This window comes from Eurypyga helias, unplaced genomic scaffold (assembly GCF_000690775.1).
Source record: "Eurypyga helias isolate BGI_N326 unplaced genomic scaffold, ASM69077v1 scaffold38354, whole genome shotgun sequence".
Classification (NCBI taxonomy): Eukaryota; Metazoa; Chordata; class Aves; order Eurypygiformes; family Eurypygidae; genus Eurypyga; species Eurypyga helias.
Window position 1 is genome coordinate 2,360 of NW_010245025.1, and position 27,436 is coordinate 29,795.

The 27,436-nt window shown below is 38.3% G+C and overlaps 1 protein-coding gene across 1 annotated transcript; it reads right to left on the bottom strand.

Annotated features, from left to right (window-relative positions):
- LOC104508355 (collagen alpha-1(XXVIII) chain-like) lies at nucleotides 1–27,014 on the bottom strand (the record flags this gene model as incomplete). Its single annotated transcript, XM_010149944.1, has 28 exons — nucleotides 1–189; nucleotides 1,784–1,874; nucleotides 2,452–2,693; nucleotides 3,360–3,917; nucleotides 4,046–4,082; nucleotides 4,343–4,378; nucleotides 5,142–5,222; nucleotides 6,039–6,107; nucleotides 6,412–6,480; nucleotides 7,923–7,991; nucleotides 8,663–8,731; nucleotides 9,863–9,931; nucleotides 11,845–11,928; nucleotides 12,334–12,402; nucleotides 13,267–13,338; nucleotides 14,633–14,701; nucleotides 15,307–15,378; nucleotides 16,584–16,652; nucleotides 17,585–17,653; nucleotides 17,744–17,812; nucleotides 18,239–18,307; nucleotides 20,407–20,475; nucleotides 22,360–22,428; nucleotides 23,108–23,176; nucleotides 24,457–24,510; nucleotides 25,144–25,188; nucleotides 25,812–25,856; nucleotides 26,970–27,014. Coding segments are annotated over 28 exons (2,617 nt in total), but the record flags the coding sequence as incomplete, so codon positions are not given.
- Between the last annotated feature and the right edge of the window lie 422 nt (nucleotides 27,015–27,436).

Sequence of the window (27,436 nt, forward strand, 5' to 3'; positions counted from 1 at the left end):
CTCCAGAAAAAAATACACAAGCCTCTCTACAATCCTCTTCACTCTCAAAGCGGTTTGCATTTCCATCACAGCCACCGTACCAAAACTGAGCACAAGCATTTGCCTGTTTATCATAATACCATTTTATGACATAAACACGGCATGGCCCTTGATCCAGCCTTAGAATGCATCGCGGGTCCAGGATACTGTCTAAAATAAAGAAAAAAAAAGGTATAGAAACAATTCAGTTTGTAAAAGTCAGTTGTATTGCACATATTTTAACTTTTAAACTCTGATTTTATTTTTTCTGCTAATGTTACACAGCAGTTTAAGATTCACTTTTACTTCTAAAGATGTAGCATTGAAGGCAAGTTAAAAGTGCATCTTAGTAGGTCAAGTGAACTGTTCATTTACTGGCATGCTTCTAGTAACTCCAGAAATAACAGTACTATGGCTTCACATACAAGAAGAGTAAACAATATGAATCTCATTATTTTGAAATCTATTTTTTAAAATGTAATTATCAGCAACCAGTCTTGTGAGCAACTCAAAGTTGTAAGCCAAAGAGCTGTAAGCTAGTTCCATCTGCTGTTTTCAACCCACAAATATGACCGTTGTCCTTCTGCATTACATTCATTACATTAGTTCTCTTTTTGGTGTGGGGGAAGAGCCATTAGACTAGCGAGAAGAATGTAAAACTTTAGTCTTACGTAAGAAAGATGTTTGTGCTACTTATTTAATGCAGTGGTAGTAATTATGTACATGGTAGTTGAGTCTGAATGCAAAGCTTCTTGGTCTAATGATTCCTACAGATAGGCACTAGAGGACTGTGCCACCCTGATCTGGTCTCACTCACTTTAATAACACCATGAGATAGAAAATACTTTTTCTTCAAGTTTAATGTTATGACATCAATGTTCTGTCTTTGGCAACTGGTGTCTTGATAATTTAGGGGGGAAAAAAAATGTTAGTGCCAGGGGCAGGATAACTGTCATTCCTAGGAAACATGGGCACGTGTTTCTATTGCTTTCTTCTCTTGCTCCCGGCATGATACATTATACTGGAACTCAAAAGTGTGAATCCCCCAGATGATGAACAGAATACATTTGGAGTTTAACTATGAAATACATCAATCCTTTGAGCACTCAGCTAATTACTATGCTTTCCTTCAAATGACTAAACACTGTTTTTTCTCTATTTCTTTTCTGAAGGAAATAACCTATTTTTTTTTGTCCAGTCCTGAAATCATTATCTTCTCTGTCTTTAATGAAGCCTCCCACCTCCACTGACTGACCTTTCTTGGCTGACAAATTACCTGCTCACTGGCTCACCTCAGCTAGCACTATCTTCTCTTTTTGATGGCATTTATGAGCCCAGTCTCAGGTATAGGTGACCTTGCTTCTGCTGTAGTGGAGCGGTGGGATTTGGTATGTGGGAAGACAAGAACTGGTGAACAGGCTGGACAAGAACTGCAACTAGAGCTGTTATAAAATCCTGAAATGGATTCTCTTCCACAGCATGAGCTCACGAAATCTTCAGAGTGGAACAAAATTACTCTGATTTAAAGCTTTATGAAAAGTTATTATCAGGATAAGAGAGAACAAAATGAAAAACTAGTTTGACCTGGCCTTGGTGTGAGCTCTGCAGTTGAAAGAGATGATGTCATCACTTTATCTGATGATGATGGTTTAGATGGCAGTAATGGTACCACAGCTGCAGGTGAAAAGAAACAGAACGAGACATTGATTTTTGATCAGCCCCAGAAATAACTAGGAGATGAAGAAATGAATGATTATAAAAATACCTCTAGTGTTTACTGTTAGCAAGGGTGACTGTTCTTCCTTCTTGTGTTCTTCTTCATAGGCTTCATATACTACCACAGGAGGTACCTTGGTCTGAAATAAGCATTGCATTTTCTCTGCTTTTCAGATATTGTGAAGTGTCTCGAAATGAACAAGCTCTTCATCACTTAGAGGTTTTCTAATATTTTTCCTTCCCATTTACCCTGACTTCAGTGTTAAGGATCAGGTTTTTAACCCCACCTGGCTGATTTATCGGGAGGGTTGTCAATCCTAAACCTGCAATATTTTATTTTTTTTAGTTGACCTTTGCAGAATTTTATTTATAAACTTTAAAATATAGACTGCAATTTAGTTTAATTACTATTGTTAGACTTAAATTTTACATTGTAATTGCATTTTAATAATGTTATGTTTCACACTGTGGCACAAATATTATTGTATTAAACACAGGCAAAACAATCCTTATAACAGTGTCAGGAATAAATTATAGCCATTAGATAACTGCCTGCATCCAACATTAGAACTCCGGCTCCAAGCATACCGAGTTAAAGGAGCTGTAACTGTACCCGTCCTGTAGAAGAGTAGGGCGGGAAGTTACATAGTATATCAGGCAACAGAGAAGGAAATATATATATAAGTTGTGCTCATTAAGCCTGGTGAATATTCATACCGGAGCTAATGGTTGAGGGGGATCGCCAAGACTCAGCGGACTTTCGACTGCAGATACTCCAGGTGTCTGCGCTGCAAGTGATTGTCTGTTAACGTTGTTGTTCTGAAGTACGTGCTCTAAGGGACCTGAAGATACTGAATGGAAAGATGGTCCACTTATGCTTGCACCGTTTCTGTAGCGGTTGTAGATTAAGGTACCATGTTCGTCTTCACAAAATTGGTTGACTAATTTGGACTCCAGAGCTGTTTAAAAAAATGTAGAAAAACTCATCATACTGAGAAATTAAATGTATTTTTTCAATTTCAGTTATTTATACACGTAAATAGTAGACATATAATCCAGTACTCCTTTGGATTGTTTACATGCATCTAAGAAGATTATTCCAGGTTCTCTGGATCATGTTTTTTATTTGACACAAATTTGCTAGCCCCTAAGTCCTCTACATGGTACAAAATACAACGGACTCATCTAAACGTGTTTGTCTGAGCTTAGCACCAACAACTAGTTGGTAGTGGGAAAATAACTGCTTACCTTACTTGTGTGAATAACCCACTGAAAATGGGTTATTTCCCAACGGAAGTGAGTAAGTAGAATTTATGCCAGTGGGTTAGATTCTGGTTTCCAGTCCAGCAGATCTATGGTGCCTGAGCACTTAATCAGCTTAGAAACCTTGCTAAAACTGTTTTTCTACACTAGGTGACATTCTCTGTTGTCATGATTATCATTGCCCTCTACCATGACTCTCTAATGAAGAGAATCTGTTTCTCTGGGTTCATATTACTGTGCACCTTGTGCCTAACCCTGATTGGCATCAAAACCTGATTTCCACAAAGATCGTGTGTGTCCCCCCCGGCCCCTGTTCTGAGAAGCATTAAATACACCGCAGAATGAAACTGCAGTGAACGCACCTGGAAGGGTATTGAAGTCATCTATGAGGTACATGTGTTCCCTGTCTGGATCTGAAGCAATCAGGTTTAGTTCACGCACAAACTCGACCTGTGTTGGATCTGAAGTATTTACGATTCCTATTGCATACATTTCGATGTTTGCCGCGTGAGCCTCTCGAACAACGATGTCTAGTTTGACAGCTTCTCTCTTGTCTGCTTGGCCATCTGTTAGCACAATAGCCACTTTTCGCACTCCTGTTCGAGCACCAAAAAATCCTTCCTGGGTTGCTTTACGGATAGCAGTTCCTGTGTAAGTGCCTTCTCCCATGTACTGCATTTTTCTAATCGCTTGCTTAACGTCCTGTTGAGTTGTATACTTGCTGAGACCAAATTCTAACCGAACCTCTAAACTGTATAACACAAGGCCGATTCTGGTAGCATTTCTGCCTACGGTTACTCTGTCTACTAGAGCAGTTACAAAGTCTTTGATAATCTCAAAGTTTTCTGGTCCCACACTCTCAGAGCTGTCAATCACAAATACAAGCTCCATCGGAATTTCCTTACATTTAATACCACAACCTGCAAAATAAAAAACAAAAAAAAAACCACACCCAAACAGATCATGATGGTATCTTTTTGGAAGGGAGATGAATGTAAATGTAATAAAGAAAAACCAGAATCTGAAATACGGTTTCCTGAGTACTTACCACATATCTCTTTAATTAATTTAATTATATCTTCTCTCTGGATATGAAAAAATAAAATACAGAAATATTTTACAATTTGCCTCTTTCAACTGAGTGTCAAATTTTCCATTTCAGCATAAAGTAGATGAGAAAAAGTCAGAAACCTTTGCGCGGTTTCTTTCTATATTATTACTGAGACCACTTCTAGTCAGAAGGCTCTTTCCAGAATAATTAACATAGGATACCTTTTAGCTGGTAGAATCTTGCATTTTCTTTGTATCTTACCTTAATGGGGTTTAAACAATGGAATTTGCTTACTGTTAGGCCTTGCTCTCCCTTAGGTCCAGTTTTGCCCTGTAACAGTGATTGTTAATTAAGCTACTGCAATTAGTTATTAACATTGTAATTCAGAATATGTCTTCATCAATACCATTATTAAAATAATATCTGGCCAATAAGAAGTTTGGCTATAAAAAGTAGTATTCTTGTGGTATTACATGTGCATGTGGTATCTCTTAAGGTGGTGAGGTTTTTATGGAAATTGGATGACCACAAGTCTTCCACTGGATCGCTGGTTGTCAGTTTACTTGAGAAGGTCAGGATCTGTGCAAAGCTTTCCTGTGTACCACGTTGTGTCTGTTCCCTCTCTCAAGAGACTGTATGCCTGACACCCTGGAATGATCAGAATTCTGCTTCCTCATGTAGGGCTAGTGTCAGGGCAAGAACGGCAATGCTGGTTATGTATCCCTACGTAATAGTATGCAAATGTCAGAATGGAAGGGCACCACATTTTGCTTTCCAGCTTTTGGGGAGCTGCTCATTGGCAGAAGTTACCATTTTGCCTCCCTCCATCTGTTCATCAGCTTTGAGGGAAAGTCTGAGCTATAGTTACTTGGTAGCCGTGGAATAGAACTGCATCCTTAAACATGCAGTTTGCCATGTCTTAAAACATGGCAAATGTATTTCACTGCCTTAAGAATGAAGCCACGTCTGTGGGGCATGGGGTATTGAGCATGGAAATGTCATCTTGGTGCTTTTAAAGCCTTTCATAGTTTCAATTTAGGTGTTTCAGATTATGTGTAGTTAAATAGAAAGATGATAAACCTGAGTTACTCACAGGTTGTCCAGATAAACCAGGGTCACCCACATCACCTTTTTCTCCTTTTTTCCCCTTTTCACCTGTAGCTCCTCGATCTCCCTTTAAAACGATGTTGGTAAGCACAAAGTGCAAGTCAGTTTTTATTACACTTTTCACATTTCTCTCTAGCTGCCTTCAGCTTCTGACATGAGTTAGAAATCTTATTTAGAGATCATTTAAATCAATTGGTGTTTGTGAGTTTTGTGAATAGCCTGTAGCATGGGCTAGGCATTTCTAGGGGAAAAAGTAGGTGAAGCAGTTTGAACAATGAACAATCTCAAACAAGTCCATGCAGACAGGGGCTTCATGGGGTATTATCGCATGATGGAAATGGTTATCTGTGTCTGAGAACAATAAGATAACAGTAGAGAAATAGAGAAGAAAAGAAAGGATGTAGTTGGAATGAATAATGGGAATATCACTCTCAGAAACATGTTGGCTCAGAAATAGAAAATAGATGAATTAGTGCCTCCTGGTTTGAGATTCAGTAGGCTATGAGACTTTGTACAGCCTTTCTGAGATGGTGTGATCACATCCAAAAACTGATTCCAACTCACATTTCCCTTTCCTAACACTCAAGTAGTCCCCAGGTTTTGCATAGTGGTGGGTAAAAGAAAGGCAGTGATAGTAAATAGTAAATCTAAAATCTCTATTTCTTCTAATTGCACTAGAAGATAAGCCTCATGATATTAAAATAAACAATACTGAAAGAGCTGCTGCTGTAAAGTATTAAAATGATCACATGAATGACTAGAGTTTTCCCAAATCCCCATTCCCTTTCCACAGAATTCAGCATTCAATGAGAGCTGACTGTAACAAGCATTTTCAGTATGCTGGTTTTGGCCTAGGACATTACCTCTGATTTAGGTATCATACCTTTTGTCCCAAAAGCCCTTCCCCAGGGGGGCCTCGTGGTCCTGGCATTCCTTGAATTCCTTGTTCCCCCTAATGATAATCCAGGAAGTGATATTAACCCTTTGTAATCGTTCATCATACATTAATTTTAAATGTTCAAAGAGAAAGTGTTCCAACCTGCATTTTAACAAGTGTCTTGAAGCACTTGAGACAATGTAGTAGCTAGCTTATATTTCTCCAATATTTAATCAGTATATCTACTCTAAAGATCTATAATATGGAAAAACTGCATGATCATTATTATATAAGAAACAATGTGAACTCTCCCTAGCACTGTGATGGTCGGACTGACCACTCAACACAGGTTAGACATCGAATCAGTGAGCCTTTTTACCTTAATTCCTTGAATACCTTCACCAGGAGGTCCCAGAGAGCCAGGTGGCCCTGGCCGTCCTATGGTTCCCTAGAGAGAAACCCTGCATAAGTTAAATACAATATTCATAATGAAAATGCACAATGGATTGTTATACCACCATGTAATTTCTTGTCCATCCTCTAACAAACTGATGTCTTTTTATAGGTAGTGAGGCTAAGATTGCTCTACCTGATAAGGGCTCTTTTTATCCTTTATCAGGTTATTAAAATCCAGTTTATACTTCAGAGGAGTCACTCAGGGCTTAATCATCATTGAACATGAATCACCTTGCTGATTGAGATATATGTTGAACTGAAGGATGGATTGCATTGGTGGGACACTGGGCACTTGAATTAAGATTTAGCAGAGTATTATTGTTATTTTCATCACTGTTAAGCTTACACAGTAAGACCTATAGACACATACACTAATGTGGCATTGCAAATAAGCACTTGCTGCTAATTTGTAAGCTGTTTTTAGAAGAACTCTAGAGAAAATGTTTCAGTTCCATATGTTATTCATAGGAAGCAATCAAAACCCACATAGTACAGTATTAATTTTATACCTCTATTGCTATTCTAGTATCCCTGCATGAAATTCTCCATTTCCTCATTCGTTAGGATCCTTGGGACTAGCACGGGCTGGGGAAGCCCTTCACCACTGCGTAGCTGTGGACCTAGCCTTCATGCTGACATGAACTGGGTCTCTGGGACTAATGAGCCACAGTGTGCAGGTAACACATAACTACGTTGCAAAGACTTTGCATTTGACCTTATTCAGTTTGTTTACATTCTTAAACTTTTTTGTTGTTGTTGTATTAATAAACTTCTAAAGCTGAGCTCTTATGTAGGACCATAAGAGTTTCCAGTTTGGGAGACTTCATAGTGAAAATTGCTTCCTATAGTTTACAGTTATTTCCAGGCTTTTGTCACGGTGTTATAGTTACAAAAATAATCCTTTTCTGGTAATTAGATGATTATTGGTCAATAGATGATTATTGATTTACTATACACAGTAAAAAAGAGGAATTAATTCCAGAAGAACTCAACCGTATGCCTGTAGCTGTAACAATAGTTCAGGCAAGACATGGTAAGTGTTTGCCAGGCTGTTCATTCTGACCAATGCTAGGTCTGAAGAAATTTTTGCTATTCAGTTGCAGCTAATGTCTGCAGGAGCTAAATGTTTTGTCACTGATCTTCACTGCAAGATTATCACTTCATAATTTATTGTATTATCACTTCATAATTTATCATATGCAGTAGGCAGAAGGCCATGATTTATGGCTAGTCACCAGAAATATTTTTGATTTTCCACATAATAAAGACACTGTATTCCTTATAAGTTATCTTGTTTGTTGGATTAGTTGTTTCTAGTGAAGAGTGAAGACAGAAAACATGTAGATGTGTATGCATGTTCACACATTTTTATACTTTTTTTTTTGTTATTATTATTTAGAAAATAAACAACAAATAATTTTTTAAATGGCTTACTTTTGGTCCTGGCAGGCCTTCTCCTGGGGGACCTGGGAGACCAACTGGTCCTCTATTACCGGGATCACCCTGAAAGTTGATACTTTAAAAAATAAGTAGTGAATACCAAAGCTTAATTTATCTCTAGAATTCCCAGTACCTGTTGCACTAAAATGGGACAAAGAGAGGAGAATTATTGGACAGCACAGTGCAATTCTAAACAATGCTAACTCATGAATACTGCAGGCCAGACAAGAAAGTTATGGGGGATAAACATTGGGTAGTGGTCTAAACATATTCAAGACATATACAGTCAATTATGGAATCATTCCACAGGAATTACCATTGAATGAACTCCAGATTCCCCAAACAACAACACAGGAAGTTTTTCTTGCTGCCTGTCAGTTGAATGAGACAGTATGTTCATACCAGCTTTGTTCCTACCTGCACCTTCAGACAGCTAGGGGTTTGAAATGCGTGGAAAAAAGATCTGTGTCCTTTTAAGAGACATTAAGCATATTTAAATAGCTGTAGTCAATCCCTCAATTGCTTGTGTAATTCCAGCAATACTACAGTCAGCATCAGGGTGAGTTCTGAAGTGAAGCTCGAAGATCTTCTATGGGACCTATCTTTTATATACTGACAAGCAAATTAAACTTGGATTGAAAAGGTATTCTGACTGTAACCTATGGGTAGGAATTATATCTGCATGAACTAGAGTACACACATGCATTTACTTTTCTAGAAGTTAAGGTCTGTACCTTAGGTCCTGGTAGTCCGACTCCATCTGGGCCTGGTTCACCAGGAATCCCAGGAAGGCCTGGCAAGCCCTGAAATTATATGCACAGACAGAATATTAATTTAAATTATGACTATATTGACTACATGCTTTTGTTAACATTAGCATGGTAGTATCTTGAACATATTGTTTCTTTTGGGGATCACTGTGGTCTCCAACTGGTTAAATTCTACTCCCCTAAGCCAGAAGTGGTGTCAGTGGTGTTTGTGTGCATGCTGCATGTCACGCAGGAGGCTTGCATGTGTTTGAAGACAGAGGAGTCTGGAAAGGCAGGTGCAGAAGCAGTTCTGCATCAGATTGCACAAAAATATCAGGAAGTTTTATAAATTGAATTCCAATTTCCGTTTCAACATTCATTAATTTTTATTCCTCCATGTGGCAATTACATGCACTTTACTGTTGTCTTTAGCACAGATGAATGCTAGTGTATCACCCAACTCCCTGACTTTAGCCAGCAATCTTCCTGGGACTTCCTCACTGCACAGAGTAACTGCCAGGGCTGATGGAGCACGCTGTCGAGCAGACTAGCTGCATGTGGCCAGTGCTGTGTACATGTGCAAGGAAGGGAGAGGAAGGAGCCTTTTCTTCTTCTCCTGAGTGCTTTTTGCAGGGATTGGGCCTATGTGCCAGTAAAGACCTCTGCAAAGGGCTATAAGAGGATCAACCAGTTCTTTGCCACACCTTCAACAGCCTGATGAACAGAACAGAGGACAGTTTGCTCTGCTGGCTCTTCAGACAGTAGTTGCTTTTTCAGTGGTTCTGGAAGACCCTGAGTTCAGATCCATGCACGCAGCTGCTTAGCTGGGCTATATTCTCCCATTTGGGAATAAATTTTGTATGGTTGGGAAGAAGATAGTACCTTACATCAAGATACTGAGAGAACTGATTGAAACATGGGTGATACTGTTGGGAAAAATAAAAGGCCCACTTAGAATATGTTACATTGTGTAGTCAGAAGAGTGCAGGAAAGGAAAGTTCTTGTACTATTTCAGAGGGAGATTTCTTTTTTCTTCTGTGCTGAAATGCATTTCTACATTTGAGAGGCCTTTTTAGGCTTTTAGACAAGCAAATCTTTCCTAGCATGTCAGCCATGGAGGTTTCTCACTTTGGTGTAGCACCTATTTGTTCCCAATTCACATAAAAAGATTGTCTGTGAACTTACAGGTGGGCCAGGATAGCCATCTCCTTTTGGCCCAAAGGGCCCGGGGGGTCCTGGAAGACCTCGGTCACCCTGATGGAGGCAGAAAAAACAGCTGAGGTGAATGCCAATGCCATTGCTAGCAGGAAATTTTCCACGAACGTGAAACTTCTTTGGGAAACATACTGTAAGTTGAAATTATCTGCCTGTCTATCTGCTAATGTATTTTACTGTGTGAATGATTATTGTAGGTTATTAATCCTGGACTAAAACTGTGATATTTAACAGTGCTGAGAATTTACAGGACCTTTCACTTCTAAGTCACTAATCTGAATTTTTTCCAAGAGCTCTGTCGTCATTTGTGGCCTACATGTAAGAAAGAATGACTTCAGTGTCATTACCCATATTTTTATCATGATTACTGTTATTCCAGCTTTAGGGGAACAAGCCCAAATTAACAGACAGCCAAAAACAGTCTAGCGTGGGAACTGAATTATTCAGTAGCTACTTTAGGTAATTCTTATAACTGAAAATAGATAGATAAACTGCTGTAGAGCATTGGGAGAAGTCTGTGCAGCTTCTGCACATGCTGTATTTTTGGGTGGTGAGACACAGGATGTAGGTCAGGCACAAGCAGTGGTTTGTGTGGCCAGTTTAAAAATGTTGTTTTCTATCACAGGTTTCTGTCTCTTTTGTTGTTCCAGAATTGTATTTTCCTGTAATGCTGTGGAACCTCATTAAAGTTATTGAGTATAACAGGAGTTTGCTACAATAAAGCTCCTTTCATGGATCCACATAGGTGGAGTATATCAGGCACAGATTTACCAGGGAAACTAAGAGGACTTTAACCCTCCCAGCCGTACTGGATGGTGCAGTGAGTTGCTCAGTTACAACTGGATGGATGATTAAGATTGTGTTTGTCTGTGTAGCTACCCAAAATTTGGGCATGCATAACAGTGGCATGGGAAGGCCCATGCAAAAATAATTAAAAAAAAAAAAAAAGAGGCTGTAAAAGGTTTTACCCTGTTCATCTTAGTGCAGACTGAAAGAGGTCGGGGGGCTCAAGGCTGAGGGAGGGAGAATTTCCACTCTGAGCAAATGACCTGCTTCCTTTTGATTGATTCCTGTTGGACTCCCAGAAGTATGACAACATGCAGTTCTCTGAATTAACTGGACTGTACCATAAAAGTACGTGATTCCATCATCATTATCTCCTCCTGATGAAAATAAATTTAAGGATCTTGAAAACCACTAACTGATCAAAAAGGGATAGAGATCGTTACATGTTTCTCATGCTCCTGTTACTGTGTTCAATTCACTCAAAGAAAAAGGGATAAAGGCTTTATTCAAAAGTACTGTTAAATTCACTAAGTGAAAAAAAAAGGGGGTGGGGGTGGTGTTTGGATCTGGTTTATTTTGAGAAACACAGATTTATATGTCCCAAGTTTCTTGGTGTTCACACAAAATCAGCCCTAGAATGAAGAGCAGCTTGCCAAAATTGAATCTAGGTAACACTAAGGCAATTCCAGAGAAGTGTGAGAGGGAAGTCCTTAGAGATTAGCTACTTGTTTATGTTCTTCTTCCACTACTTAAGGCATCTCTTTGGACATAGCCACTTTGGCCATGTTTTGAGATTGTTTGGGAGTCTGTGGATTACCCTGTGTCAAAATTAGGAATGAAGCAAAGGGGCCTGGCTGAGAAAAAAATAACTGTGCTTGACAGGTAGGCTGTTTAAGCACATAAATCAGGTGTTCTCTCTGTGTTTACTCCTCATCAATTAAAAACAGTCATTGTTTTCCTGGTTCACTGCCATATGAAAGCTCCATGGTTTGTGGAGTCTGGAAGATTGACCATCCATGGTTTTCTGGCTCTGATAATCCTTATATTCTGCTGTGTTGTATGACATGCACTTTTAGAACTGCAGAATACTTGGTCATCCTAGGTGATTTGCTGTTGCTTTGCTGAAATCCTGCCTTATTTTACAGTTCTATCAGAAATTAGTTTACCAATTTAGGTGCTACCTTTGCCCCAGGAAGCCCAAAACCTGGTTCTCCAATTGGTCCAGCAAGACCAGGTAACCCAATGTCACCCTGAAATGAAGAAAATACATACCCTAGTTATGTATTTTAGTAAACACCGATCACAGACTATGTTTTTGGGTTTCTGTTATACAAATTTATATATACCAAATGTAATAGCCTTTTTTCTTTGCACGCATTAAGTGCCAAAAGCAGAAGAAAGGAAAGTACTTGATATTCACAGCTACCCAAGACAAAGAAATGAACATAGCTAGGCCACACCTCAAGCTGGCATACAGTTAATACCAGGGCATGGTGGTAACTAGACTGGATACAATCCATAACTCTGTCTGGAGGAAAGAAGAAGTTTTAGTTGACCTTATAAGGCTAAAATGATGTACACAAATAATAGCATGGCCTCCTGCACAGTTTTCACCTTGTGTTTATAGGCACTAGGAGCTGGAGTATGGATGTTACCTTTGGTCCAGGCACAGCTCTTCCAGGAGGGCCTGGCATTCCAAGACGTCCTGGCACACCAGGCTCTCCCTGTAGTGAAGGAAGGAGAGCAAAACCAATGGATTTTTCTGAAAGTGAGCATGAGCATCTTGTAGAGAAAACATTCAAGCAACGATTTACAATAGTCCATTAAAATTCTATTGGAATTTCTAGTATTCTATTCTATGTGGAGTGAAATCTGAGCATTTGAAGAACTGAGAGCAAGCATAGTTCTGATTTCTCAATGGAAATTATATTCTCAGTTACAGAAGTCCCTTTCTTAGTGTATTTGAGACTTGGTCCAGCACATCCAGCACTCAAGGCTTCCTGATCAGCTGTGTAGTTACACTGAAAACATATCTATTTTTCTGTTAGAGTAGATTTTTTTAAATAGTCCTTTCAGCATACCATTTTGTCCCTTTTTATTTCTCCTCTCACTCGTGTATAAATAGCAGAAGGCTTATTAAGAAGCTGGAGGAGAAACCTGAAGTAGCACTTCTCTCCCTTTCAGTGAGTACTGCGTATTTGAATAGCAACTCCAAGTCCATACAAGAATATCAGCCATGGGTCAGTGTAAGGGAAAATAAAGTCCCATCACATATGTATATGACATACACCATGCTGTCTTCCCAAATATTTCCGTATAAAAATACCAGTATTAGTGTCCCTTAACTTTAAACAAACTGACATGGAAACAATATGGTAAATGCAAAGTTTTTTAAAAAATGCTTCTAGATGTTTATAGGGATCCTGGTGTGTCTTGCGAACAGAAGCCTGAGCTGACCTCTTTTTCTTTTTTTTCTCCCAATTGTTTTTTAAGAAGTAAGCTCATTCTGGGACAGTTGTTTCTGAAATCTAGAACAAAGCGCAGCTTTGGGGGACTATTTTACACACATAACCTGGAAATAAACATACTTTAGCTCCAGCAGGTCCAGGCACTCCTGTTGGTCCTGCTAATCCACGTATTCCTCTCTGACCTTGATCTCCCTGCAAAAGCAGACAAGACATGTCACACATACCAAATAATATTAAGAATGTGTTAACTGAAATGAATTGTAAATAGCAGTGAAAGATCGTGAAGTTCTATCTTATAGCTGGTAGGAATGAGCTGTTCCTATTGCTTTCATTGGCAAGTCAGTTAATTCTGGTCAGTAACAGTCCAGTTTTGAATTTGTACAGTTAAAACTATGTAGATTTAATCTGAAATTAAATTAACTGACTTACCAGTGAATACTGTAGAAAAAAAAAAGAACCAAAAGGAGTCTTAAAGAATGCATCCTTGCAGCTGAAGAATCAATTTAAGTAATTACATGAAAAAGATACTATCTGACAGAAGTAATCAAAACATAAAGATAATTCACTCAAAGGTATTTTTTTTAATTCAGAGGCAAATAGGGCAAATCAACTGACCACAATGCCCTCTCTGATTGATCAGCTTGTACTTCTGGGCAGAAGAATCTAAGAATAGATAGTGTAAAGTTTGTAAAGGGATGACTGCTATTTAAGCATATTATTGGGCTGTAATAATTACAACAGAAATTAAACAGCTACGAGTCCAGAACATTTCTGAAAAAAATTCCAATACAGTAATTAATTTTATTTCTGCATCTTCTGCATGCATTTCCTACCAAAGTAATCTGAAAACAGGTGGATGCCTTGATTTTCCATCCTATACTTTTTTAGCCCTTCCAGCTTCTTGCAGATGTGATACTTGGTATCTTTATTTCTCTTCTCTTGTGACATCTAATCTCTGTATGTCTTGTCCAATGTCTTGGGCAACTATTCCAGCAATTTCCAGTGTCTGTTTCACAGGATACCAGTGATGATATGAGAAACCAGAATTACTTCTCCATCTGTGAATCGGTACAGAAGACCAGTACAAGAGCCAGAACCTAAAAGATAGACCCAGTTATTCCTACTAAGAGAAGTAGTATTCCCAGCAAGGGAATGAATGCTCTTTGTGAACATCTTGGACCAGGTACTCCCACAGGCACTGGAAATTGTGGGCCACTGAACTTTTGTGGTGTCATTTCTGAAAAAAAAAAAATATGAAAAAGACATCCTGGGTGGTCTTTTATTAACTTTGTTATTTAAAAAGTTATTGGTTTAGGCTGAGGCTGAAATTAACTCTGCAGTTAACGACTTTTAGCAGCACTCGTTAACCTATTCCTTGAGGTATAATTTTTTGTTTCTTATAATAGACCAAAAAAGAAAAGGCTTTGACAAACCTAGTTCTGGAACATAACAATTCTGAATGTCACCTTTAGTAAGAAATTCTCACCTTCTCCCCCTGTATTCCAATCCCTGGAACACCTTCAGGACCTCTAAGACCAGGTAACCCTGGTTCACCCTGGAACAGAAGAGTCAAAGCAGCATTTCAGAGAACTGCATAGACATAGTACAAGATCAACTCTGTATTACTTGAATAAGCTCATTAAAATTACAGGCCTTTTAGAGTCAATGGCAAAACTCCCACTGATGTCAGGGGCCTGGGATTTTCTTCCTACATTCAGGAGCAACCATTGTAAAACTCTGGGTGGAATGTATGAAGTAGCCTGTTTCCTTAGGGATAGCCAAACACTCTGAGTATGTTATCTTTAAATACATGGGGTTTCTGATTCTAGGGAAATACTCTGATCAGAAGGCCATGAAAGGTTGCCCATAGCCATTTTAGTGGTTTCCCTTCTGAGTTGCAGGGCATTTGGAGGACTTAAAAAAGCCAACAACTGTAAACAAGGTAAGACAACCCTCTACCCACCCACCCCCAGCCCCAAAAGGAAAAAGTTTTCCCTGAAAAACTACATTTGAAAAACATTTTTTTTTTTCCACGGAAAAATGTGTTACTTTTCCTCTTGTCCACGAACACTCTCTCTTCTAGGTTTGGGTATTGGCACAGGGAGAACAGTAGGAATGCTTGGAAGGAAGCATGTAGATTGCAGACAGAGGTGAACCAACCTTTTGTCCAGGGGCTCCATCTTCTCCTGGAAGACCGGGCAGACCTGCCAGTCCTGAAGGGCCTGGCTCACCCTGACATCAATTAAAAAGTAAGTCCTTCTATTAAATGCAGACTTGGTACAGTTCTTTCTTTGAATCAAGGAAATCTATTTCACGAAGTTTACTAAACTGTATATATATTTATAGCAAATATTTCTGTATATGGACCCAAATCTTGTTGGTTTTTATAAAGACCACTCTCATGTATTTGGAACCATCCCACTCTCTGTTTGAACTGTATGTTTTATCTGTGCAGTTAATATTATTAGCTACTAATGATCCAGCTCATTATTAAACAGTAATGTCATCATTTCATGAAGGGGCAGCATTTGAAGTAAATATGAGATAGAGCTGACTGTGACATGATGATTGACATCTTGCTGGTGAATATCATTGCAAATCTGTTAATGGCAGTGGAATTGTCATCCGCCTATTTATGTAAGGTTTAAGAGCCTGACATGGTTTTAGATGAAATGGAATCATCTGCAGTCAAATGGGTTCACCTAGCATTACCATATTTTTTTAAATTAAAGAAATTGAATTATTTCTTTCCTTTTCCAACCCCTGTCCCAAACCCCTAACATACATGAGCAAAACCAGGACAGTCCTGTGCCTTTCCACAATCGCAAAAAGTACTTTTTCATCTATTCCCATATTTTATGTTAATTTGGCTGTTAACGGCATAGGAGCTGGTTAACATCTAGGTCACTTCAGCGGTAAGATAATCTGGTTACAGCTTCCTCTCCTCTAAGCAAATGTGCTTTCTGTCTAGTAGCACAGCTTATTTCCTGTACGAAGGTGTGAGGGCATAGCTGCTGCTCTGTTTACATCCCACCCTATGTGAAAAGGGAAGGAGCAGCACAATAACCACTCTTCAGTGCTTTTTTGCACCAGTGCTGGCTATAGCTTAGCTTATGCTGGAGACTGCGAGTTCTGGCAAGGGTTTAATACTCTGGATGGTCTCCTGGAAAGAGCTGTAGGTGAGCTGTATGCAACACTGACTTGAGCATGGGCCAGGCAGGTGGAAATTTTCAGTCACTATGAATCTTACTACTTTTGTACAGAACTGGTGTATTTAAAATGCTCATTGAAAGTCTGTGTTAAAACTTTTAAAGACTAAGAACCTAAATTTTACTTCTAAACCTATTTTAAGTGCCTACAGAAAGGATACTCAGGAAACACAAATTTCAAATCTGAATAAGTAAATGAATTAAATAATTCCTCTATTAACAATGTACCTTAGAACCAGGTTCTCCAATACCTCTTTCTCCTGGCACTCCAGTCTCTCCTGGCAAGCCTTGTTCACCCTTAAGGAGAAATTATTTTTTAACAGCATTATCATGGAAAAATATAAAAACATATTCCTGATTGCTTATATTCAAAGGAAGATTAGTGTGACATTGTCTTTAGTATGATGTGTAAGAGGTGCTGCAAAATACTTGACCTGGTGTGGACCCTTGACCCACTTACACCTCTAGTTCCTTTACACTATGCTTTAATAGCTTTCAGTCAGTCAGAACTTTGTCTGTCACCTCTTTCAAAAAATGACTTCAAATCTCCACTCCCAACACTTCAAGGGTGACGTCTTTCATTAACAGGTCTGTATTTTGGGAATCAGTCAAGGCTAACTTATTCTGGCAGTTTTCCTTCTGCAAAGGTAGTCTTCATTATACCTTGGGCCATTCTTAACTGCCAGAGACAGTAAATACACAAAGTCAGGTAAGACAACAGGCAGCAGAAGTTACAAGAAAGGTACCCAATCTGTAAGGTATGTATGTATTTTCCTGGAATGGAAATAATACAGCAAGGATAAAATATGATACTGAAATTCTGGGTGGTGTTCTGTGTTAAGTGCAACTGTTTTTTGGAATTGGTTCGGTGCACCTGCACCTGATCTGATGAAACTGCAGGTTCAAGGCAGAAAACCCTTTATATGGAAATAAATCGAACAAAGTGCAGTTCGCTGTCTGATATGTGGTACCTCAAAGGCTCTGTGGTGAGCCAAGCCAAAACCTAAACAGATAGCTAGGCATTGGTTTGTCAAGGCTTTTCAGTGGAGTAGGATCTGCTGTGCAGTTTAATAATATTAATAAAGAAAATAATCTCCTGCAGCTATGTCAATACTTAGGTTGGTGTACAGCACTTTAACAAGCATAAAGATAGAGACAGACCATTTCTTAATCAGGAAGCCTAACAGTGAAAACAGCACAGTAGCTCTAAGTTCAGCAAATTCCCTAACCTTTGGTCCAGGTAGTCCCTGCCCTGGTAGCCCTCTAGAGCCGGGTGGTCCTTTTGGGCCCTCCACTCCCTGAAAAGATTAGTTAAGCAATTATTAAAATAAAATATTCTCTGTTACTACACATTCAGGTATGGGGCAAGGGAGAAGTGAAAACTGCACCTTCTCTCCTTGAATTCCAATTCCAGGTAATCCAATTGGCCCAGGTAAACCAGGAGGACCGAATTCACCCTGCCAAACAAAGTAAATTGCTTAGTGTGTAAAGACAGAGAAACAATCTGGTACAGGTCCCATGCTAGTACATGTTGGCTTAACCTCTCTTGAAGCTGGTGAACCTGGGGATCTTTCATACATGCATTTATTCCCTGCTGGTTCCATTGCAAACAACTGCTAGTCTCTTTTGCCCTTTCTAAACCTTAACTTTCCCATGGAATCAGATGCTTTTTGTAACATTTCCTATTTTAATATGAAGAGATGTTGAAATAGTTTGGGTGAGTTTATTTGGCATAAATCTCTCTACAAAATAACTTACTGTCCAGGGTCTATTGTGGGTTCCTTGCCTCATTACACCTTTTGTAGTGAGTATCAACCCTGTATTCCCTGTATTATGTAGATTTATTGGCACTTTATTAATCCACTGGTGTATTTACTGCTCACCTTTTCACCTTTTATGCTGATGCCTGGAAGTCCACGAGGGCCTTTTGGTCCATCAAAACCACGGTCTCCCTGCATGAAAAAATAGTATGTTGTTAACTGTAGAAACACAGAGCTGTTTCCTCTGAAGTAACTAGAGACACTGCTCTGTCATCATGAAAACCAACACAAGAAGAACCAGAATGCAGCTCCTGGATCTCTTTTCCAGGATGCCAAAGAGGTCATCTTTTCAAATAAGCTTGCTCTGCAGTTTGAAATTGCTGATGAAAGACCTGAACAAGCTTCTTTTTATCTTTCTACCCACCTTGACTGCTTAAGATCCTGTACTGCTTCCCCTCAAATCAATGGCAAAACCACAGCTGATCTCAGTGTCAGCAGGGCTGGGTCCTGAAACTAACTGAAACCTAAATTCTCATTTCAAACCTTCATTTCTCTCAGGGGTTAATCTCACTGAAGTGAGGCCATGAGGATCTGACTCTGACTAAGAATTTTGCCAGAATAAAGGCCAGGCCAAACTGTATTGTTGAGTGTTTGTAAATGTCACTGTCTTTCAAAACGTTTATTTACAAAACAGTTGTCTTTGGGAAAATGCTGGTTTTCCCCAAAGGACACAAATACTGTGCTTTCTTGTACTTCTGTTAATAAAACATCTAGAGGCAGATGGTTACCTACCTGTGTACATGGTCACAGAATCACCCAAAGCAATAAAGTTATGCCCCAGACAGGTCTTTTCTCTCCCTAATAACCAATTCCATCATTTTAACTTTGACTGAAATACATTATGTGGATTTCTGTTCAAAATAACATTCTTTACTCCTGATGCTTTAGAACACCTGCCTTCATTTTACTTTTTACTGAACTGTGATCTTCTACTAAAAACTTCTGAAGAAAGCAACTGAAGAATTTGCTACAGATTAACAAATCACCTGTTTAAAATGTGTTTAAAAATAAAGAACTGACATACTTGGCAGCCATAAGTAGGATCAGAGATACCTATAGACTCTGCTGATAAACGCTTGGCTCTAGGTCAGATTTGGCAGTAAAAAGTAGTATATCTTTTATAGAATCAAGGGTTCAGTATTGCTGGCAGAATTCCACTGTGATTATTGTATTCTGCCTATTCCAGTTGCTCAGTAGTTTTGGTTAGATTATGCATTCTTCTGTAGTTGTCCCCATTGTTGCTGTGATTTACTCATTAACTGTAGTGTTTCTTCCCACATGAATTGGTATTTCAGTGGAAATGGAGTGATTTCTAAATGCATTTTCTTCAAATTGTCCTTTTGTTTCTTTTCATGCCTGACATCTGCTAAGCAAATGCAAACCATCAACAATGATAATTTATGTAGTGCATCATAAAATAACCGGATGTTAAAAGAGATTGTTGCCAGTATCAGTCAAATTTAAACCTGGCTGACTACAATATTGTATTAAGCAAAAATCCTAAGATTTTTATTAAAGAGGCAGTTGGGGCCCTGCTCTGCAAAACTATTTTTTATTGTTTTCCCAACCAAAATTGCCTTGGTATGTGCATAAAAAAGAGTGAACTGTTTAGTTATTTATTTAGCCTATGTACAAGCTCTGTCACTTTGTTATTTTAACCAAAGGTCAAATTGGGAGTTGGTTTTCATTGGGCAGCAAAACGAGCTAGCAGTGGGTGTACTAAGTCCATCCATGTAGGTTTAACTGCTACTGTCATTTCTTTCCACTGTATCTGAAATTTAGTAACAGCAGCTTCCTCTTCCCACAAGCTGAATTCAGACTCTGCTAAAATGCGCTGCCAGTTGATGGGGTCTTTAAGAAGCTTGGAAGCCTGTCTTTAATGACAGCAAAGATCTCTCTATATAAGGCTTTAGGAAAAAACAAGATACATTTTTTTCATCTAGGAATCACTTTTATAATATTTTATTTAAAGTCAGATGCTCAAGGCTGTTTTAAAATTATAGCTGTCAGGTGTCAGGTGAATTGAATGTTGTCTTTATGGGCTCCAAAGGCTAGCTGTGCTTAGAAGTCATGTTTGGACCAACTGAATTCTATGAGAATATATCAGGTTAATTGATGCCAAATTTTAATGTTAATTTACAAGCTGCTATCTCAGATTCCGTTGTCTGCTATGGACTTGCTTTTGCATGCACTCACTTAATGGTGCTGGTCTGATCTTAAAACTGCTGTACCTTTGTTCCTGGAAGCCCTTCTCCTGGTGAACCTCTTTCTCCTTGAACACCTTGTGGTCCTTGAGGCCCCTGTTAACAAAAATTTATAATGGCCTAGAATATGTGTTAATCACTCAAATCAACAGCAGCATGTTCTGTATCACTGTTGCTTTTAAGCACGTCTTTAAATGTTGGGGTCGTTACAACCTGTTAAAAATAATGCAGTAATATGATATTCACAGTGAATAAATGATGAGCAGTCTGGCCTGCAGCAATAACAAGGCAGGCAGTTTTACTTTCCTGGCCACTTATGAATCACAGGTTATGTGGCTGAAATTCCTATTCCTTATACTTTTGAATTAACTCCCTAAATTCCTAAAGCAAAATTAGTTTGCTTTACAAATTGTTACTAATCCTCATTAATGTACCAGTATAATCATGAGAGACAGGTAGAACCAGATTAAAGAGCATTCCGGGTAGTACTGAAGAAGATCTCGTTGTAGAGAGATTTGACTGTAATTGGTGAAGAGAGTAATAGCCTGCCCTTCTCTTTTTGAAAGCAGATTTGATTGGAGCATAAAGGGCAAGAAAACTAAAACCTTTCATTAAATCCAAGTCCAAAACCTGTGCATACTGAGCCTGCTTCACAGTGTTTTCCCACATCTGTTTCTTTTGCCTCTGATTTCTTCCTTGAGATTACACACACACCACAGAATGCTGGCAGATTTAGGCTGCATAGCCTGAATACGCCTCTGCTTCTGCCTAGAGCTTTACAGTTGTGCCCAGTTCTTGGGTAAAGATAAATACACTACAGTCAGCCATAAAAAAGAAAACTCTTGAAGCCAATACACTTTAAAGAAAATTTAAGAGACACTTTTAGAATATTGTTTTAAATCAGAATCTCTTGTTATACCAGTAGAGCTGTTGTGGCTAACAAAGATGCACGTCACAGGCACCTCTTCCCCCACAGAGCGTCTCTTTTCTCTGTGCTGTTATTGAAGGGACTCGGGAAACAACACTGTCACACTCTGACAGACTGTCACCACTGGCCTGATTAGTAATGCTCTTTTCTTTGGGCATCTCACTCCTCTCCAGCAGTGTATTTTCAAGCAGGTTTGACATCAGTCAGTTCAGTTACCAAACCATCTTTCTGTTTTTCATAGGAGAACCTCTTTTGAAATGATTTATTACAAATTTTTCAGTGTCAGTGGGCAAAAGCTACTGGACAAAATTTCCCTCATGGTTGCACCAGGGGTCTTTCACCCAGGTGATGAGAAATTGAGTCTGCTGTATTGCAAACAGCTCAGTAACAGTTGCTGTCTGACACTTTGGGTAAAAAGTGATGAAATTGGCATACTGATTTTCTGAACAAGGAGGCTGTGTGTACAAGTACCAGGAAGAGGTAGGAAAAGATTACAGAGCCAAACCTCCTATGAATTATGAAAGTAATTTTTTTTTTTCTTAGATTTCTCCCTCTGTTATCTCCAGTAAAGGTATTACTGGCCAAATTGTCACCTGGGACCACTGACGCAATCTGAGGGACTTTATGGAGGTTGTTTAGATATGAGTTTCTAATGTTATGGTGGTTGAAATGGAATCTCTCCCTCAAAGCCATGTTGATGTTAATGTTCTAATGATACTGGAAAGCAGTCAGCTTCAAAGTTACCACATGTGGATTTGAATCTATCAGCAGACAGATTTATTTAAATATTTATGTGGTTTTGCTTAAGGTGTTGTTTTTGCATAGCTGTTTTGGAGACTAAGATAATTAGAAAAGTTAAGGAGTTGGAAACATTTCAAGTTTATTGAGGGAAATAAAAGTCAGACAGCATAGTACGTATCACAGTGAGAACTAGTGGAAGAAAGAAAACAGATGGTATCATTTAACACACATATATCCCTTTTAACAGCGAAACACAGAGAATTTTTCTTTTCTGTCCTGCTTCCCTCTCACCAAGTAAGAAACAGACATACCAGAAGTCCTGGCTCACCAACTCCAGGTGGGCCAACAGGTCCGGGTCTTCCTGTCAAACCGGTGTCACCCTTTAAGCAAAGATGTGTTTTTAAAATGCCTGATTTAGATATTTTTATGTCTGCAGCATATAACAACTTATCAGGCATTCTCTGCTTGAAATACTTGATGTAGGACAATACAGGAATTGCAGAGAAAATCTGAGTGTCCTCAGAGTCATACAGCATGCAAGACCCAACAGAGGTGGAACTGGTGCAGTTTCACAGCATTAGGAGGCAGCCTCAGTTCTGCAGTTGAGAGAACACCATGTTGGATCTAAACATTAATTATTCCCATCATATTCCTCGTACCTTATGTATCAGTTATTGTCCTTTTCCAAGAAGTCAGTTTTTCTGTCTTAGTGTTTCTGTTTTCTTTATGCCAGTCATCCAAACCAACAAGCCTGTTTTTCACATGATAATTTACGTTTAAAACTATGTGTGCATTTTTACTGAGTCACACACTGCTTAGATTGAATTATTGTCAAGGGTAAGAACTACTGTAAACAAGTCCTTTAAAATACATACTTAAATGTACTTTTTCTTCCCCCAAACACTTTTGATCAGTATACAAAATGCCTTTCCAGTGACATAAAAACAGTATCTGGGGGCTTGAAGTTTCTCATGTACCAGCAAGTACATTATCTCAGCTGTCTTGGTCTTCCTTTTATCCTACAATACATGTAATATAGAAGACGAGAGATGCTTGTACCTTTGGGCCTGGCAGTCCTATTCCAGTCTCTCCAGGCAAGCCAGGTGGCCCAGGGAGACCTCTTTCACCCTTTTAAATGAAAAAAGAAATAATTCTGCTTGTAAATTGGTGTCTAGAGAAAACAGTTAAACTCTGTTGAAAAGAACAAATTTTGAAGTTAATTTTTTGTATATCCTGAATTTCAGCCCACTGGAATTGTCTTACACAGTACTTCATCTGTTCACCCTTTCAATGCTTCAGAATTCCGTTTATTAAGAGTGTAGATATTGCCTGTACAAAATGATACCAGACTAAAAAAAGGAAAAATGCTTCATTTCACGTGGGATAGAGGAGATTTGTTACCCAACTGCTCTATGCCTCACTCCCAGCCAGCAGGTGCTCTAAATATGGGGCAAAGGAGGTATCAAGGGATGATATCAAAAGAGAGAACGTACTTCACAAACTAAGTTTTTCTCCACAACAATATTCCTTTCAGTGGCTGAAGAACCCCTTAGCTGTGGCTGAATCACTCAGTTTAAGGTTTTTCTGAGGAGCAAAGTCTAACTCTAGTCTCCTTTAATGAAGTAAAAACAGTTCCCATAATTGTGTATAATACCAGTGATATTTGCACCTTCCATTAAACTACTACAATAAAGATATCAAGTCACCACAGAAACATGGAATGAAGTCATCTCCACTGGTACTCCAGGAATTTACACTGATTTAAACCCAGAAAATCTTAAGTATTTAATAACTGTAAATTGAATGTTTTTCAAACAAACAATGAAAAAATATTTTATGTTTACAGAGGGGACTGGCTCTTGCAGTGAAGCACTGGGTGATTTCTGTGGCCCATCTTCAGAGGGCCCATTGCAAGACTGTCCTGATTCGCACTCATCATCATGACACTCGTATCTTCTCCTGAGCATCAGTAAACAGTGAGATTACTAATTTTGAGCTACAGAATTCTTCTTGAGAATGTACAGTTTAAAGAGAAGGGTTTGTTTGAGATCCCAAACAGAATTCCCGCTTGGCACTGCGGGAAAAAAATAGTTTTATATTGAAAAGTGAAGAAATGCAATGCTACACTGCTGCTAGGTAGTATTATGTGATGCTGCCATATTTTAACTGTTTATGAGGAAACATTGGAGGGAGTGCAATTTGCACCTGAATCCAATACAAAGAGCAAATGAATACTTTTCTTAGGAACCTTGCAGAATACGAGGAGTGTATGATTTGCTAGCAATGTCTCATTAAACTGCAATCCCTACAAGAAGGGTATGGGGTATAAGGATGAAAGCATTGTTGTTGTGAGGCTGTATTAATACTTATAACTTTAAGAAATAGAGAAGAAAAAATGTGGTTCTTGCCTTTGATCCTTGCAGGCCTTCAGGCCCTTGATCTCCAGATTGTCCTTGTGGACCCTATTAAAACAGAAATGTTTTTAATGAGATTTTTTAAGCTTTCAGAACAACGGCAGTTTGAAAAACAATATCTAATTTCCTGTAGTCTGCATGAAAATGAGTTACAAACATTTTAGAACAGAAACTTTACTTTCTGATACATGTATAGATACAGTTATTCAACTCAGTTGGAGCTGGGTCTGGTAATCGGGGAACAGCATTTTGCTCTCCTTTTATCTGAATACAATTAAAGGTAATTTATAGGCAAGCTTACTGAAACATCTATGATGGGCTCAGCTTCTCGGCCTTCAGACTGAGAGTATATGAAAAAAGACTAAAGTGTATGCATGTACTTCCCTGAGATAATGAAATACCTAAGACACAGAATGGGAAATGAGGTTTTTTGAACTGTATTTGCTGTGGTCTTTGAGACTAAATCAATTATAAGGATGATTTATTTGTCTAGACTGCTCCTCCAAATTCTTGTTAATTTTGCTCTTTAAGAAGATAGACTTTGGATGCCTTGAACTCAGTGACTCAAAGATTCCATAACAGTTGTGGTATGATTTTGTTTCAGAGCTTTGAATCCCAGGGAACCAGCTGTTACTGGTTTTATAGTTTCTTTCTTTTCTTTCTTTTTTTTTTTTTTTTTACCTGGAGCCCTCTTGTTCCTCTGGGACCTACTGGACCTTCAGGACCCTGAAAGGCAAGTGACAAAAAGGATACATTTATGTGTATTTAGAGTTGGTCAAAACCACTTTTAGATAACTTTGTACAAAGGTATCTTACTTAGATATCTTTACATTAAAATTAAAAAAAAAAATCAAGAGAAGCTGAGCAGCTAGCAAATATTGAATAAATATTTTTTAAATGGACTGTGTAAGGCAGAATACAGAGTAAGAATGAACAGAGTTAATTAACAAGGACCAATAATCCAGGATTAAACTTTGTTTGTTTCATTTAAAATATTCACAAAATTATACACCAAATCTTGAAGATTGGTGTTAGAAACCTTGATTTCATTTTCACCTCTCATTCCCTTTGCTTACTACTTCAAGCCTTCTGCCTCTCTTCTTGTTATAAACAGGCTCAGGTTTCGGCCTTAAGAGAAATCACATGAAAGTATAGAAGGAGCTAAGAAAGTTACTGAAAATGGTATACTTGCTCACTTAATTTTTACAAATTGTCAGTTGTTAATTTCTGTCAGCCTTAGAATTATTATTTGCCCTACATCTATCACCATGGCTATTATTCAGGGAATTGTACTTTTTCTGTATTTCGCCTGTGTTTCCTGAAAGTTTAACAACTTTGTGGGTACTTACTCTGTCTCCTTTTATCCCTGGGATTCCACATTCACCTCTTTCACCCTGGAAAGGAACAGGAATAAATATTTATGAGGTATATTAAGCATATAATCCTTATTCTTTGGGTGCTTTAGTTGGAAACCTAATTGTTACTATTTTGATGACATATTTTAGCAATTGTACTGTAAGTTCACTGGGGAAGAGACACATCTTCTATTAGAGCTTCTGAGAAGCTGGTAAGATGATGTTATTGTTCATTAGTAGTACCTATAAGAAATGCTACACTAAACATAATAAATAATAGTATCATCAAATATGTATATGTAAGCAAAAGTTTTGACTGAAATATTACCTTTTCTCCTTTATATCCAGATTTCCCCTGGGAAAATAAAAAACCAAAGCCAGCTGTGAGGATATATAACCCAAATGTAAAAATGTGAGTATTGACGCCATTAACAATCTACTCTCTCTAGAAAAAGAGCATTTCAGGTTATAATGAACAATTTGGTAGAAAAGGTGATCTCTGATAAACATGGCAATATGACACTAAATCCTACACCTACTGAGCATGATAGATGCTGTTGTATGTGGGAACAAATCTTACAAAAGCGTCATTTTAGACTGGAATTTTGATGATATAAAAGCAGATCAACTAGAGTTCATATTTCCATCTCAGTGAGAAACATGCGGAAATAAGAAATCAAGAAAAAAGTCACTAATTAAAAAGGATGTACTTATTCAAGAAGGCATTATAAAGCAGGGTAGATAATATGTGAATGAACTCAGAATTAAACACTAAGAGGCTGGTCCTACAGTTACTTCCTAAGTATTTCAATTTTTTCATTGCTATTATACACTGGATCCTTTATTTGCCAAATTAAAAATCTAAACTTGGATTAAACTTGATCTTAGATTATCACATGAGATTTTTTCACACTTCTTAGGAGTGACCATGTATTATTAGGGAGTATTTTCTACATCAGACCTATAAGAAGGAATTATTCCCTTTCTTTAAGCAATGATAATGTTTTCAGTTCTTTCAGAGTGAATGAATCATTACCTAGTAAACCAGAATTGAAATTTGCTAGTATATTTAAAAAATAAGACAACATTGTTGTGTTTTGCCTTGATGTAACACTGCTCATTGGAGAAGAAGGGAAGAAAAATCTTTTTTACCTCTACTCCATCTCGTCCTGGGATTCCATTAAGACCTGGCTCTCCCTGTGAATAATCCAACATCAAGATCAGTGAAATCAGGAAACAACAGCATTGTCCTGCTTATCTGAGTAGATATCTCAATGAAATACAGGAAGCATACCAGCTCTCTCTTTTTACACTCTGATGATTTTATCTCTTATATGTAAGATTTTAATTGGTAAAGAATCTTAACTGCAGCAAAAGCTAGTAGATGAAGTCTAAGAAATTCACAGGTGGAAAATACATGGACACTATTAGGGTAGTCTTTCCATATTAATGAAGTACCAAATTGTTGTGGTTTAACCCCAGTCAGCAACTAAGCACCACACAGCCGCACAGACCCCTCTCCCCTCCCCAGTGGGATGGGGGAGAGAATTGTAGGAAAAGGGTAAGAAATTCATGGCTTGCTTTAAGAACAGTATAATAATTGAAATTAAATTAAATAA